Here is a 17,276-nt window from a genome sequence, read left to right as displayed (position 1 = left end):
CTTTTATAAAAGTATGTATGGACATGTTAGACTCTTTCAACTATTTTTCACTTAGTCTACTTTACCATATAAATATTTATGTAAATGTATTTAACAATTTTTGGAAAATTCTATATACTTCCAATATTTTATGCCCTTTAGAAATTTTAAAAACCAGATAAACATTCATCGACACATGCCAAATTTTCATGAACGGCTATATTAACAAAATATTTAAAATTATTGTATCAACTACAACAGAACATTATATCCTTTTATAATCAATGTAAGGATTTGGGAAAATCTTTATATTATAAGTTGTAGTTTATATCTTAAAACTTCATTTTCCTTACCGTGTTTTTCGCAAAACTATCCATTTGTATCCTAACGTACTTATACCTTTAGATGTTTAAACCATTAATTTAGAAACTTCACCGTTAGGTATTTCTATTTTAACCAACTATTCTATGCCTATATTTTTTGATAAACTTGTATTCGAAATACTCATTTGTTTTCATTATTTTAACAACCATATTACATACAAAAATATTGTAAACAAATTTTTTTATTTGGGTTCTATACTTTTTTATAATAACATAACTTATTGAGATATATTTTTTTTCAAGTACTTAGAATCTAATTTAACGCAAGCTTTGCGAAGAAGTCCTCACTGCAGATTGAAAATATGCCAAGTGCTATCATTCAACATATAAAAAAGCCTAGCTACTTTTTCTGGGGTCGCACCATTGGAGCTACACCCAATAAAACAAAACCTCCAAAAGTTGCTTAAGTACCATACCTTGTTGAACTTTAAACTCAGACAATGGTATTAAATCTCGGTGATGATTTATCTAACGAAGGAGCCAAATGTTGTGCAGATTGTTAAGAGTACTACCTATATTTGTTATTCACCTAGTCTAGCTGTTAGTTTGTTATTCAAACAGTTAAGTTGTTAAGCAATAACAGTTACTCATATGTCCTATAAATACTATTGTTACAATGTACATACCAGAATACAAGACTAAATACAAAAGAGTTATTTCTTTACTCAATACATTCTTTCAATACTTAGCTTGGTTTCATTCAATTCAGTTTACATTGATAATTCACCGTAGGTGCTAACATGGTATCAGTCGTCTAAGGTGCTGAAGACCTGTTTTCTGTTTGCGTTAATGACCACCATAGCTTCTGCTGATTCTGCCGCCGTCGAACATAGAGGTTCAGCGTTCACAGGTGCTAGGCTCGTTTACTCGTTTCCGCGTCATGAGACTGTCAAATTGGGTGAAGGCACTTTCGTTCAGTGGAAGCAGCATGTTAGGTTAATAGTTGAAAGATACGAGCTAACTGGTTTTTTGGATGGAACGGTACCTGCTCCACTGCGATTTTTGCAGTCTCTAGAGGGCTCGCTCGTTCCGAATCTGGATGCCTCGGCGTTTATTCAACAGGACATGTTACTTATTTCCTGGCTACTTTCTACAATTAATTCATCGCTTCCTCATCTTTTATAGAGGCTCGAACGGCGTGTGATGTCTGAAACACCACCGCTTGTCTCTTTACTGTCGTTACAGGTACGAAACTTTCTCGTCTTCGTCTTGACCTTTATTCAACTAAAAAAGGCAACTTATCAGTAAAGGAGTATGTAGCGAAAATTCAAAACACAAGTGCGTTGATAGAAGATTTTGGATCTCGGATCTCGGAGGCAAAGAAAGTCGAAATCGTGCTTGCGGGCTTACCTCCAGAGTTCGATGCTGTCATCACCCTCGCGTTGTTCTCGTCGGAGCCTCTGCCGCTTTAGCGTCTAATTGATGTGCTGCTAGAATATGAGAGTCGGTCGGTGTGTGCGATACAGGATGTACCTATTTGTGTGAATCTTTTGGAAGTCATTTCGTCGCAGGCGGGTTCGGTTTGTGGTGGTCATCCACCGTCTGGAGGCCGCGAGAGAGGGTTTCGGTCTCGCATCCAGTGTCAGATCTGCGGTAGGTTCGAACATTTAGCCCAGAGATACTTCTTTCATTATAATCATGAGTATTATGGCCCGTTGTCGTCGTCGATTGTTCGAGCATCAAATCCAGTAGATTGTTCTGGTCCTGGTGTGTCATTTCAGTTGTCGACTGGTATGCTTCATGGCTCGGCAGAGATGCAAGATAATGATGTGGGAGGATATTTTTGGCCGTCAGCTGCGCCATTTTCATCTTGACTGCACAAGGTTTCTAATCCTGTTTTACAAAGAACTAACGGTCATTATGGTGGGCTCTATGCTGGGTCAAAATTTTAATGTGGTGTTGAGCATGACATGTACCATGTGCCTAGGTTTGCTTATTAGGCCGATTGGGCCTAGTTCATTTAATGGACATATTCATGTTGGGCCGACTGGGCCTGGTTGTTATAATGGGCTATTACCGTCTGGCCCTAGTCAAGATTTTGGCAGATCTTCCTTTTCTTTTGGGCCTTAAGATCATCCACCTCTAAATGGGCCAACTTTAAATTGTGTAGAATTTGTTGCTTCTCTTGGTCATAGACGAGACCTTGGGGACTTGGGTGTTGGTGCTTGTAATGTGCCTGGGCCGTCTGTTCCTTGACGAACCAAACCAAGGGCTCGTGTGTACACTGGGTCCGACCCTTGCATTGGGCTCCCTCGTCTACGCGACTTGCATGTTTCTGACATTTTTGACTCTACCGAGTCTCATATTAATGCCACTCAATTAGGTTCAAACTGTGACGACACTGATTCCTATATTCTTATGCCCATTGAAACTGCGTCTTGGTATCCCGATTCAAGTGCTATGCATCATGTATGTCGCAACGTCTCTGCTTTGCATGACTTTACACCATACTCAGATACTTTTTCTCTTTTAATGGGTGACGGGACTCTCACTAAAATTTCGTACATCGATAATTCAGTTTTACCTACACAGTCTAAGTTGCTACAGTTATCTAATATTTTGTGCGTATCGAATATACGAAAGAATCTCCTGTCTATATATCAGTATCCCACTAATAATAACGTATTTTTTAAATTTCATCCGACGTAGTGTGTTGCTAAGGACATCGTGACCAGGGATATTTTACTGAGAGGCTACATTCGTGATGGGCTCTATCACTTTTCTCTGCCAGTTGGGATTGTTCAGCCTATTGAAGCTTCTTTTGATCCTCCTGTTCTCCTCCCGAATAAATGTGACAATGAAGCTGTCTTTTCTGTGGCACAAATGACTTGGTCATCCATCTACTTCTGTTGTTAAATCTGTTTTAGATAAATGTAATATTGCTTCTACTAAAATTTATTTTGATAATGTTTATATTACATGTAAAAAATGGACGTATCATAAATTGCCCTTTCTCAACTCTATTGCTGAATATAGTGATCCATTTACTTTGGTTGTCTCCGATCTATGGTGGCATGCATCAGTTGCATGTGGTCATAATTGGTATTATGTATCTTTTATTGATATGTGCACTCGATTTACGTGGATTTATCTTATTCGTAATTAGTAATTAGTCAAAACTCAATTTGGGAAAAATATTAAATAATTTCAAAGTGATTGAGGCGACGAGTTTCGTGCTTTTACGTCGATTCTAACAACTCAATGGATAGTTCATCAGTTTTCTTGTCCACATACCTCCGAATAGAATGGGGTGGCTGAACGCAATCATCGACATATTGTTGACATGGGCACCACACTTTTGGCGCAAGCGAATCTCTCTATGAAATATTAGGGTTATGCATTTTGCTATGCTGTTCATCTCATCAATCGTCTTCCTACCTTAGCTCTGAAAGGCCAGACTCCATATAAGGCTCTTTATGGATAGGATCCCACATATGATCATATACAGATATTTGGGTGTTGTTGTTTTTCATATTTACGACCATTTCTGCGTCATAAGTTGGATTTTCAATCTCAACTGTGTACATTCTTGGGATACAGTCCTCAACACAAAGGTTATCAATGTCTTATGCTAGATGGTAAGATGATTATTTCTTGTCATATTGTATTTGGTGAACAAAGGTTCTTGGCTCCTTCGCCTGCTACAAGTGGTTTAATGACTTCATCTGGTACTATGTCGACTTTTGTTCCTATTGTTAAAATTGTCCCTTCTCAGCCTCTGGAGGTTTCCCCTATTATTTCGCCTGCATCATCTTCATCTCCTGGTTTCTGCCCTTCACCCTCTGTCCCTGCCAATCTTCAGACTGAGGTGGGCTTTGAACATGAGCCACATAGATCTTCCTCCTTACCCACTGATGGTGGCGTTCCTAGTTCTATTGAACCTACCACTGATGCTTCATCCTCTCCTATTGTTCTGTCGTCCTCTACGCCTTCAATAAATTACTCGATTTAAAGCTGGCATTTTTAAGCCCAAGGCATTGTCTGTTGAGGCTCTTTCGCCTCACACAATTAAAGAAGCCTTTTTCACCACAGAGTGTGTGATGCAGCCCAAACAGAATATAATGCTTTCATTAATAATTCCACCTGGGATCTTGTTCCGTTACCACCCACTCGCAAGGCAATCGGATGTAAATGGCTTTTCAAAGTCAAAAAAAAATCTTGATGGTACTATTGTTCGTCGAAAGGCTCAGTTAGTAGCAAAAGGGTGTTCTCAAGTGCCTGGGTGGGATTTCAAAGAAACGTTCAGTTCAGCGGTAAAACCTGCTACTATTCGCGTCATCTGTCTATTGCAGTCTCTAAAGGATGACAACTCCGTCAAGTAGATGTGAATAATACTTTTTTAAATGATGTTCTTGTTGATGAGGTATTCATGCAACAACCTCCGGGGTATGTCCAATATAATTCAAATGGAAGACCTCTAGTCTGTCGTCTGAAGAAAGCTCTATATGGACTTCGTTAACCTCCGCGTGTTTGGTTTGATAAATTGAAGTGTTTTCTGCTTTTTGTTGGCTTTGCTATATCCAAATCTGATGCATCTTTATTTGTTAAAGTTACGATTGACTCCACTCTTTATGTTCTTGTGTATGTGGATGACATTATCGTTACTGGAAATATGCCTAACTGTATAAATAATTTTGTTCAACAGTTGAATGAAGAATTCTCACTTAAAGATATGGGTGATCTTCATTGTTTTCTAGGAATTAAAGTTACTTATTCGTCCACAGGGTGTCTTCATCTTTGTCAGAAAAAATACATTCGCGATCTACTTGATAGGAGCTCTATGTCTCATACGAAGAGTGTTCATACTCCAATGATTAGCTCGTCTACTCTGTCCAAGAATGACGGAGATTGTTTACAGAAGTCTTACAGGTGCTTTACAGTATGTGGTCTTGACTCCTCCTAATATTACCTATATGGTAAATCGTATCTGCCAGTTCATGCATGCCCTTACTACTGTTCATCTAGTTGCTTTAAAATGAATCCTGCGATATTTATGTGGTACACTTGACTATGGGATTGTTTTTCATCCGTCTGACCGGCTTTCGTTAGTTGGCTATGTAGATACTAACTAGGGGCTTGACTTTGATGATCGACGCTCTACGACAAGATACTGTGTGTATTTTGGTCACACCCCTATCTCCTGGTGTTCCAAGAAACAACAGGTAGTTTCACGGTCTACATTTGAGGCTGAATATCGAAGTCTTGCTACAGCTACCAGTGATATTACTTGGTTGGTCTCGTTTCTAAAGGAGTTACACCTTCAAAGTATCGATCCTCTTACCATTTGGTGTGACAATTCTAGTGCTGCTGCTGTAGCCGCTAATCCTGTCTTACATTCCAAATTCAAACATGTTGAGCTTGATCTATTTTTTATTCGTGAAAAGGTAGCAGATGGCTCCATTATTGTTGGTGAAGTTCCTGCCTGTAAACAGGTTGCTGATATTCGTACCAAGCCACTCTTCGTGTCGTTGTTTGCTAGATTTCGAGATCTCCTTCAGGTTTTACCTGTCGAATAGATAGGTGAATGTTAAGAGTACTACCTATATCTGTTATTCACCTAGTCTAGCTGTTAGTTTGTTATTCAAAAAGTTAAGTTGTTAAGCAATAACAGTTAATCATATGTCCTATAAGTACTATTGTTAGGATGTACATACCAGAATACAAGACTAAATACAAAAGAATTATTTCTTTACTCAATACATTCTTTCAATACTTAGCTTAGTTTCATTCAGTTTAGTTTACATTGATAATTCGCCATAGGTGCTAACACATATAAAGGAAGACTCCACTCAAGAGAGAAGAAAAATATTCCAACAATACTTTTGAGAAATTTTCTTGTGGCTCAAAATAACATACGCTAGGAGAACCCTCAAAGGTAAGGGTAAACATGTTCTCAAAACTAATTGAAGAAGGTTCTTCTCAACACTTCTTACAACAACAAGAAAAAATGTATACCAGTAAGCGTTTGATAGTCCTTGATAGTAGTTAGAGATAACACTGTACAGTCACGACATCTCTCTACAAACCATGAATAAAGAGGCAAGAGAAAGCCCCATTCCAACGAATACAACGAGAAATAAAAGCCTTTCCCATTGATCGTACCTTAGCTCATTCTATGATCTTGATGTAATTAAGAAATAATATTTATACTGAGGAGATTTGAAACACAACAATTGCAGCATGGTTTGTAACAGCCCGATTTTAGGCCTAGTCGGAACAGTGGTTTCGGGACCACAAATTCAACGAGGAAAAAAATATTTTTTATTATATTTTTATGGTCTAAATTTCACGGAATAATTTTGTAAAAATTTCGTTCAAAAATTTTGACGTTTGGGCACTCAATTTAGCCAAAAGGACTAAATTGTAAAATGTGCAAAAGTTGAATTCTACATGTTAGAAGTGTCCAATTGTTATGAAATTTTAAATTGGAGGTCCTTAAATGGAATTAGACCATTGGTTAACTTGTTGGACAAAAATGGACAAGAGATAAGTGAAATAGGATATTTTTAAGTTGGGGGCATTTTGGTCATTTAGTAATTAAAAGAATTAAAAAGGTCAAAATAGCCAAAAATTTGTCTATCTTCTCCATGATGGACGAAAATAGCAAGGGGGAAACCATGGTTAGGGTTTTCAAGCTTCCAAGATCCATAGTAAGTGATTCCAAGCCCCGTTTTTAATGTTCTTTATGTTTTTGAATTTCTGGTAGCTTAATTTAGCTTATTCTAGCAATAATTTAACCTAGGGTTTATATTTGGAAAAATACCCATAGGTGAAATGTGTTTATTTTGATGTTTTATGGTAGAATATGAAGCTTGAAATTGTGTTAAATAATTTTTGCTAAGCGATTTTTAGTGAAAACAAGTGAAACGACATAATCGGTAAAAAAATATTATTGTTTATAAGTGCATGTTATACAAGAATTTGATGTTTCTATAGAAGGGAAAAATTTTCAGCATGTTATAAAACATAAGAAAGTGGAATAAAGTTTAATTTCCGAGCCTAGGGGCAAAATCGTAATTTTGTGAAACTTTAGGGGCACAAATGTAATTTTTCTAAAATGTGATTTTTGGACTGGATTGAATAATTTGGATGTTATATAAGCTAAATATGTTATTATAAATCGAGAAAGAAGAGAAATTGACATTGATTGGTAAAAAAAAGTGAGAAAAAGTGAAAATTCCCGGTTGAACCTTCAGAATGAAAGAGATACGAGTGAAGTTGCTAGGTCACGTGTGTAGTACTATGTGCAGGTTACTACGTGTACCGAAATGATAGGTCACATGTGTAGTACTATGTGCAGGCTACTATGCGTACCAGATAGCTTCGATCACGTGTGTAGTAATATGTGCGGGCTACTACGTGTGTTGGATGAAAATGGTCACATCTGTAGTACTATGTGCAGTCTACTATGTGAACCGGGTATCATTTATTATAAGGTAATTGCTATGTGTTGATTCCACCGTGTATCTGTTATTATTCCGAAGTGTTCATCGGGAAATTGACTAAGTGTAATTGAGTGATGAATATATGTGGAATTGAATTGAAGATTGACTTGAAATTGGAAATGAGAAATTGGATTGCTTTGAATATAGTGATAAATTGAATGAATTGTATATGAATTGAAATGAACTATTGGAATGAGATGTGAAAAATTCAATGGAATTGAGATAGTGAAAAGTGAAATTATGAAAGAATACATTTTACAACAAAATAGTTTAGACAGCAAAAGTTGTGTGACTTTGAAAAATCACCAAAATGGTGAAAATTGAATTAGAGAGTGAATAAGATGTGAAAGGAAATCTTAATGAGTCTATTTTTATATAAAAGAAACAGAGCAAGCAAAAGAGTTATATATTTTTAGATATTTTAATTTTAGTGAGCAGGGTCGGATTGATTCCAGAATCCCTTGTTCTAACTTTGGAAAATAATTAAAATTGTACAAAAATAATTATGAGTTATAATTTATATGCTTAGAATCCTTTATGAGTCTATTTTCAAAGGAAACAAATGGAAATATCATCTGAATTTTGTACAATAAGATAATTCTTTTTAGTGAAGAGAGGTCAGAGATGTTGAGTAGTGAAACAGGGGTGATTTTAAAGAATAAACTGTACTAATTGGCCTAGTAAAAAATTCTGAAAATTTTATGGTAAGAAGATATGTAAGTCTAGTTTCAGGAAAAATTAACGAATCTTAATTTGGAGCTTTGTAGCTCTGGATAAAAATGATTTAGTGACTCTGACTCAAATAGACCGCTTTGAATTTAAATATAAGTGAATAGTGAAATTATGTATAATGCTATTTGAGCATGTTATATACATAAAGGATGTGAGATGGAGAGGAGGAGGAGGACAATAAAGTATATGAATGAATTGTGTATAATTGGTTATATGCCTAATTATAATCGATAAACGTTGAAATAGGAGTGATGTTTATATTGGTGCATTACTGATCATAGTACGCTCATGAGAGAAAATAAAGTTTCATAGCATATGTGTGTGGTATATGTAACACCCCTTACCCGTATTCGACACCAAAATAGGGTATGAGGCATTACCGGAGTTTACTAATTAATTTTCAGACATTTCATTTTTATCTAGCATTCATATTTATAACCAATCAAAATCAATACATTAATGAGCTAACGTTAACCAATTTAAATTATACATGCCATTATAACCAGAATCAAATCATCCAAAATTACCGATAGAACCAATGGATACTGTGATATATCTCCAACAAGCTTCCAACCCAATTTAGCTTCCGATACTCAGCTAAATGTATCAAATAATTATACATATTACCAATAATAATTTAATTCCAATAATAATACACACACATATATAATTTTCATTACCAAATAGCATTCACTTCAATTAAAATTATTACAAAATATAGCTCATTCGAGCTTACCATACTAAATTGCAGAAATACCAAAATTCAGGGATATTTTGGAAGTTTTCTATTTTTCTCAAATTTTCACCCAATCTTGATCTAAATTAATATTTCATTCCATTTACTCATTTAAATAATAAAACAATTCATTTCATGCAATTTGATCAATTTTTGACATTTTACAAATTTACCCTTAAAGTTTTACTTTTATTCAATTTAGTCCCTAAGTCTAAAACGTGCAAGTTATCCATGCTAACTGAATATTCATATATATATTTTTCCTCCTCCTCCTCTCCATTCCACATCCTTAATTTATAATACATGCTTATAAGTAACATTATCTATGATTTCACAATTTACTTGTAAATTTATTCAAAGCTGTCCATTTGAGTCATAGCCACTAAATTATTTTTATCTTGAGTTACGGAACTCCAAATTAGGACCTGATAATTTTACCTGAAACTACACTCACATACCTTCTTACCATAAAATTTTCAGAATTTTTGGTTCAGCCAATATGTACAGTTTATTCTTTAAAGTCACATTTGTTCTGCTGTCTGACAATTCCAACCCTTCTTCACTAAAAATTAATTATCTCTTTGTTCAGAATTCGGATGATGTCCCCATTTGTTTCTCTTGAAAATATACTCATTAAGGATTTTAAAAATATAAATTATAACCAATAACTATTTTTGTACAATTTTTAATGATTTTTCCAAGTCAGAACAGGGGAACCTGAATTCATTCTGACCTTGTCTCACAAAATTTATTATATCTCATAATTTACAATTCCATTACTTACACCGTTTCTTTTATGAGAAACTAGACTCAATAAGATTTAATTCCATATTTTAATCATACTCTAATTCGATTTTCATAATTTATGGTGATTTTTCAAAGTGAGCCCACTGTTGCTGTCCAAAACCATTTTAGTGCAAGATGTTTATTACCATGTTTATAACACCCTTATTTTCTTTCTCTACACTATTTCTCAACACTTTCTCTTATTTTCTCTTCACTAACATGTCAAGAACATAGGACCATATATACAAAAACTTTACATGATCATCATTTCCATGCTTTTTCAATAATATCAAACTTAAAAATATATTAAAATCTTGATGTACTTACCTTGTCATATTGATTTCAATCTTTAACTTGATTTTCTCTCCTCCAGCTTCTATTTCTTGAATCTAACTTGATATTCTAGCTCCCCATAGTCTCCTTGTTATCTTTCTCTCTTGATGGATATGGAAATTCTTTTGATTTCTAGATAAAAATGATGAATTTTTGGTGGAAGGACTAAATTGTAAAGAAAGTAAAACTTTCTTTCTTCTCTTCTCTTCTAACATGAATTGCATGGAAAAGATGGTGGGTTCGATCCTTCTCCTCTTTCTTTCCACATATATATATATATACTAAATATTAAAATAATAAAATAATAACATATCATTTAAAAATCAAATCAAAATATTAATAAACTAATATTTATTTATTTAATTAATCTAAAATATCTTCAACATCATCATTATCTTCTAGATTTCTCTCTCTTCTAATTGACCATTTTGCCCTTCATGATCTTTTAAAATTCCACATTCAGTCATCACTTAATTTGGTAAAATTATGATTTAGTCCCTCAAACTTCTTCACATTTTTCAATTTGGTCCTAATCCATCCATTTTTCTTAGTTTCTAGATCATTCCACCCTTAAAATATTTACACCATTGGTCATTCAACTTTTCATATTTACACTTTAACCCCTTAATTTTTTTGAGTATTTACTCTTGGGCAACAAAACTTTTCTCACTTTTACGATTTAATCCTTTCTTGAACTAATATGTCATAATACACGACCCAATGTTGACATAACTCCAAAATTTCCCCTTTTTGACGCTTTATTTTCTTATTTTCTTATATCATAGATAATATCTTCTTGTAAAGATTTTCGGGTATTACAGTATATTTGGCATGAAGTGATGTCATGAGTGACTCATGAATTAACTCATATTGGTAAGTTGATGCATAATTATAGGATTCAAATATATACATATTTGTAATATTTTGCTATGTGATTCGGAAAAGGGTAATAAATAGCATAATGAAAATTCGCTATGGTGCTAGTTTTTGTTAAAGGAGTATTTTATGGCATATCTTAAGTAATGGAATGTTATAAATTTTGAGGTTAATTTGCTAGTCAAATAAATGACAAATGAATTAATTATGTATTCGTAATTTTGACATATGCTTGGTATATGAAACATAATAATATATGCTTGAATAAACTTTAAGTATTCGAATGACATGTATTTGATGGTGATAAGAATCGAATATTGAATTCATGAAGCACAAGTGATGTATTATTGTTGTGTAATAGCTTGGTTCGAGAAGTTGATTAGGTAAATGGTAAGTGGAAGCATTTATGGATTTAGAAGAAAATTTGGAATGAACATGAAATTTAGCTCAATTAAATGATTTCATCAATTAAACATTGTGTATACCAGAATGTGTTAGTGAATTACATATTAGTAAATTAACATTCGAAGTTCGGTAAGTGATATATGAAATTAACATGAAAAGATTTATAATTGTTATTAATATTGATTCTGACATAAAGTGGATTCTTCTGTAATAGCCATAATTTGGCCTAGTTGAAACAGTGGTTTCGGGACCACAAATGTAATATTTTAAAAATTTCTACAGTAAGATATTATCCTTGGTATAGTAAAATAAGGAAATAAAGTAACAAAAAGGGAAATTTTGAGTTATGTCAACATTGAGAAGTATATTATGACATATTAAGGCAAGGAAGGATTAAATCGCAAAAGTGAGAAAAGTATTGTTGCCTAAGAGTAAATACTCAAAATTTGAGGGGTTAAAGTGTAAATATGAAAAAGTTGAAGGACCAAAGGTGTAAATATTTTAAGGGTGGAATGATCTAGAAACTAAGGAAAATGGATGAATTAGGACCAAATTGAATAAGATAAGAATTATGAGAGACTAAATCGTAATTTTACCAAATTAAGTGTGACTCAATGATGAAATTTTAAAAGATTATGAAGGGAAAAATGGTCAATTAGAAGAGAGAGAAATCTAGAAGGCAATGATGATGTTGGTGATATTTTAGATTAATTAATTAAATAAATATTAATTTATTAATATTTTAATATGATTTTAAATGATATTTTATTAATTTATTATTATTCTATTTAGTATATATATGAAAGGAAAGATGAGGAATTATCATCTTCTTCCCCATGCAACCAACGTATGAAGAGGAAAGAAAGAAAGAAAGAAACTTTCTTTTCTTTACAATTTGGTCCTGTTATAAAAAATTCACCATTTTCACTTAGAAATCAAAAGAATTTCCATATCCATCAAGAGAGAAAGATAACAAGGAGACTATGGGGAGCTAGAATATCAAGTTAGATTCAAGAAATAGAAGCTGGAGGAGAGAGAAAATCAAGTTAAAGATTGAAATCAATTGAGCAAGATAAGAACATCAAGATTTCAATATATTTTTGAGTTTGATATTATTGAAAAGGTATGAAATTGATGTTAATGTAGAGTTTTATTATATAAGGTTTTATGTTCTTGGTATGTTAGTGAAGAGAAAATAAGAGAAAGTGATGAGAAATAGTGTAGAGAAAGAAAATAAGAGTGTTATAAACTTAGTAATCAATATTTTACACTAAAACAGTTTGGATAGCAGCAGTAGGTTAACTTTGAAAAATCACCAAAATTGTGGGAATTGAATTAGAATATGAATAAAATATGAAATTAAAGATTATTGAGTCTAGTTTCTCATAGAAGAAACGGTGTAAGTAATAGAATTTTAAATCATGAGATATAATAAATTTTGTGAGACAATGTCAGAATGATTTCGGGTTCCCCTGTTCTGACTTTGGAAAATCATAAAAAATTGAATAAAAATAATTATGAGTTATAATTTATATGATTAGAATACTTAATGAATCTATTTTCAAATGAAATAAACGGAAACATTATCCAAATTCTGTACAATTAGATAATTCATTTTTAGTGAAGAGTGGTCGGAACTGTTAGACAGAAAAATAGGGGAAACTTTAAAGAATAAACTGTACTATTTGGCTGAACCAAAAATTCTGAAAATTTTATGGCAAGAAGATATGTGAGTCTAGTTTCAGATAAAATTAACGGATCTTAATTTGGATTTCTGTAGCTCAAGATATAAATGATTTAGTGACTATGACTCAAATGGACAGCTTTGAATAAATTTACAAGAAAGTAGTGAAATTATAGATAATGTTACTTATAAGCATGTTATGTAAATTAAGGATGTGGAATGGAGAGGAGGAGGAGGAAAATAAATTTATGAATATTATGCTAGCATGAATTTGCATTTCAAATGGTTAATTTGCATGATTTGGGCTCGAGGACTAAATTAAATAAAAGTAAAACTTTAGGGGCAATTTTGGAAAAATGTCAAAAAATGACCAAAATTGCATGAAATGAATTGTTTATTATTTAAATTACTAAATTGAATGAAATATTAATTTAGATCAATATTGGGTGGAAATTCGAGAAAAATAGAAATTTTTCAAAATGTCCCCGAATTTTGATATTTCTGCAATTTATCTTGGTAAGTTCGTATGAACTATATTTTGTATAATTTTAATTGAATTGAATGCTATTTGGTAATGAATATTATATATATGTGTGTTTGGAATGAATTATTATTGGATGTTTTGAAATGATTATCGGAAGCTCGATTGGGTTGGAAGCTTTTCGGAGATATATCACATAATCTATTGGTTCTATCGAAAATTTTGGATGATTTGATTCTGGTTATTGTATAAGTTAAATTGGTTAATGTTAGCTCATAAATGTTTTGATTTTGATTGGTTATAAATATGAATGCTTGATGAAATAAAATGTCTGAAAATTAATTTGTAAACTCCGATAATACTCTATAACCCTATTCTGGGGAAGGATACGGGTTAGGGGTGTTACATCTTCAATATTGGGTTGACTTAACGAATATATTGAGCATATGAATGGGTATGTATTGGGCCTCGTATACCCTAATTAGCGACTCGAAGATAATAATTTGAAAGTTTTTAATTTGGATAAAATTTTATAACTCGGTTTAATATGTCTATAAGTGTATTTATTCTAGTAATGCCTCGTACCCTATTCCAGCGTTGAATACGGGTAAGATGTGTTATAATGTGAAATCACCAGATTTGACCCTAATGTTTAGGCCGAGTTTAGGGTGTTACATGGTTGTCATCTATTTCACTTGAAATCTCAAAGAATTGTTGTCCATTTTCGAACGCAAGACAACAAAAGCAAAAAGACGAGATAAGAAGAAAAAAATTCTTGGGTGAAAAACAAAGAAAGAAGATTGAAGAAAATGAGAAGTGACACTCTAATAGAGCCCTATTTATAAATATTTAGATGAGAAATTGAAACCACACTCCAAGAGAATTTTTTTTTTTTTAATTCCAATGAAAAGCAAGCACATTTTTGGAACTAATTAATACAAAGACACAATGACAGAGACAATAATCATGACATTTTAAAATCACTTTAGGCCTCACCATAACCCCTAAAAGCCTTAGCCAAGATTCAAGTAAACCCAAATCCCTTTATCTTGCCTTTCGTCCATGGGGACAATTGTCATGCCCCAACAATAGAAGAACTTGGTGAAGCTCACTTTGTGGCCTTGCTAGGAGGATAACATTAATATCATCTCACTAGAGCACCACGTCAATAAAATGGGCCTGCATATTACCAAAAAGATATATAGAGAAAAGCTCTAGCATCTCTTAATTCATCACCTCCCTAGATTTAATGACATACGTCTAAACAACTCACTTAATCTCCTCATGTCGATTCCAATAGTGTCTAGTTCATATTCGCTGCTCTAACTTTTGCAGCTATAAAGTGAAGTTTGTAGTATCAAGTGAAGGTAGCTATGAAGTGAATTGCTCGACGGATAAGACCCACATCGAGCCCATCTTTCCTCCATAATTACGTCATTTTAACACCGAAACAAGAAGAGGAGAGAACAAGTTGAACTCTACAACCTACACCTTACTCAAATACCACTTCTAACTCAAACTATCATCCTTAGTGTCTTCTGCGGTGAACCACCGTCTACCATCTACGATCATTGTTCACCCTAACCCTCTCTATAACTTAACTGTTATAGCAAAAACAAAGTGACTAGAGGGTTAAAGAATCGTATTACAATGTTGATAAAAAGCTTCTTTTTTTTTTTATCATTCATGTGCTCTCTTCTTGCACCCGATATTTATAGTTGAGTTTTACATCCATTCGTTTTGTTATAGTACTTACCTTCATAAGAATCCTTTGTAAGTTCTTTGTTAAAAATGAACGCCCTCGGAAACAAGTAATTGTAATTATCTCATTATAATTTTCTACCATATTTACGATTTTCTAAAATCTATCTCAAGACAGATGTGACTACAATTTCATATCTAAAACTGTATCTAATAACTAATAAAAAGTTTCTTAGTTAACTCACTGGCCAGTTTTTAGATAAATAATAATATTTAAATAATATAACAGCAATATGAGATTAAATAAATCACTAAACTACCTAAGACGTTTTTAGCAGCGATTAATGTTGAGAAGGCAGTCAAAAAACTTGTCGGAGATTGAGCTTAAAATGGAAGACAAATTGCAAGAGACGCAGCTTTTGTAGTGCAACTACTTTGAATTACAACCCAGAAATTGAAAACGAAAAGCAAATGACCAGGAATTTATTTGAATACAGAGAGCTGCTTACAAGTTACAATATACAACCACATAGAGCAGCACAAGGACATAAGCATAGAAGCAGAACAGAGCAACAAAATTGATAGATTACTTTCTAGCATATCAGCCGACTGCTACAACAGGAAACTTCAACCCACAGTCTTGTTTCCACCTTCTTGTGTCCTACTCTTGCCACCTTCTTGTGTCTTACTCTTGCCACCTTCTTGTGTCGTACTCTTGCCACCTTCTTGTGTCGTACTCTTGCCACCTTCTTGTGTCGTACTCTTGCCACCTTCCTGTTCTCTGCCTCCCTCAGAGATCCTTCCTCCTCCTTGGCTCCTTTTCTGGATCTTCTGCTCCATACTCACTGCCGTGTCCGGCAAGGGCCACTTCACTGGGTCTAGGCCCTGAGACATAGAGATCCTGCTTCCACGAATATAATTAGCAATCCACGACAGCGATGACAGTCCAGTGATCCCAAATGCTCCGGAGGTCAAGAATCCGGCTATGGAACCCGCAATGAGAAGAGCAGCAGGTACCAAAACAGGGCTGAAAATCAGGAAAAGTGGAGCGGCAATAGCAAGACCTATGAGGGATCCAATAAGGCTCAAACCAGCAAGCAAGAGAAGGGTGCCACCAACAGGAAGGAGGGTGGCAACCGTAAGAACTTTTGATGTTGAGGGTCCATTTTCATGGAAGAAATTCTTCATGTCATCAGTTCGGCGCAATTGCTGGCGATGCTCAGCCATGGCTGCAGAGGTTTTTTTTTTTTTTTTTTAAATTTTTTTCTTGTCCTTCACTAAAATGAAAATAGAATAAAAAAGGAAGGGTGAGGGAATGAGCGGATGAGCAGTGGATTTAAGGAAACAAAGGGGGTTGACGCGTGGAGTTTGACGACAGTTGTTTGATAGATAGTGTAAAGTGGTCTGCATGAAAACATGTGTTCCTAAGTATCTTCTGCCGCTTTGTCGTTTCTTATAAATAGGAATAATATTTTATGATGAAGTGGTACTGCTCGACTCTTTGTTGAAATACATAGATCATTAATGCATGAATATAAAATTTTCAACCTCTTGTCTTGTACAATGTGCAACGCCTCTATCTGTAAAATGAATCAACTTACTGGTGGTAGGTTAAATGATCCGCAGATTTCTTAATTATATATTTTTAATTTTTTTAAATATTAATTAAAGATATTTGTATATTTTTTATTTTTTAAATATTAATTAAGTATACTTGTTAGTCTTTTAATCTTTT

At 33.7% G+C, this 17,276-nt stretch overlaps 1 protein-coding gene and 1 long non-coding RNA gene across 2 annotated transcripts; both read right to left on the bottom strand.

The window, feature by feature from the left end:
• Positions 1 to 928: 928 nt before the first annotated feature.
• Positions 929 to 2,253, bottom strand: LOC105769996 (uncharacterized). The gene is made up of 2 exons (XR_008196018.1): positions 1,713 to 2,253; positions 929 to 1,586 (listed from the first exon to the last, which is right to left on the bottom strand). It is a non-coding gene; the product is annotated as an uncharacterized LOC105769996 (long non-coding RNA).
• A 13,742-nt stretch (positions 2,254 to 15,995) lies between these two features.
• On the bottom strand, positions 15,996 to 16,835 carry LOC105770862 (oleosin H2). The gene has a single exon (XM_012592214.2). It carries the CDS (start codon positions 16,766 to 16,768, stop codon positions 16,169 to 16,171), a length of 600 nt encoding a protein of 199 aa, XP_012447668.1. The 5' UTR covers positions 16,769 to 16,835; the 3' UTR covers positions 15,996 to 16,168.
• Positions 16,836 to 17,276: the final 441 nt, after the last annotated feature.

The sequence above is a fragment of the Gossypium raimondii genome, chromosome 5 (genome assembly GCF_025698545.1).
Source record: "Gossypium raimondii isolate GPD5lz chromosome 5, ASM2569854v1, whole genome shotgun sequence".
Lineage (NCBI taxonomy): Eukaryota > Viridiplantae > Streptophyta > Magnoliopsida > Malvales > Malvaceae > Gossypium > Gossypium raimondii.
The sequence above is the reverse complement of the archived record's forward strand: the minus strand, read 5'-3'. Positions and strand labels throughout refer to the sequence as shown.

Coding starts and splice junctions, on each gene's coding strand:
- LOC105770862 (XM_012592214.2), bottom strand. CDS start 16,768: ATGGCTGAGCATCGCCAGCAATTGCGCCGAACTGATGACATGAAGAAT.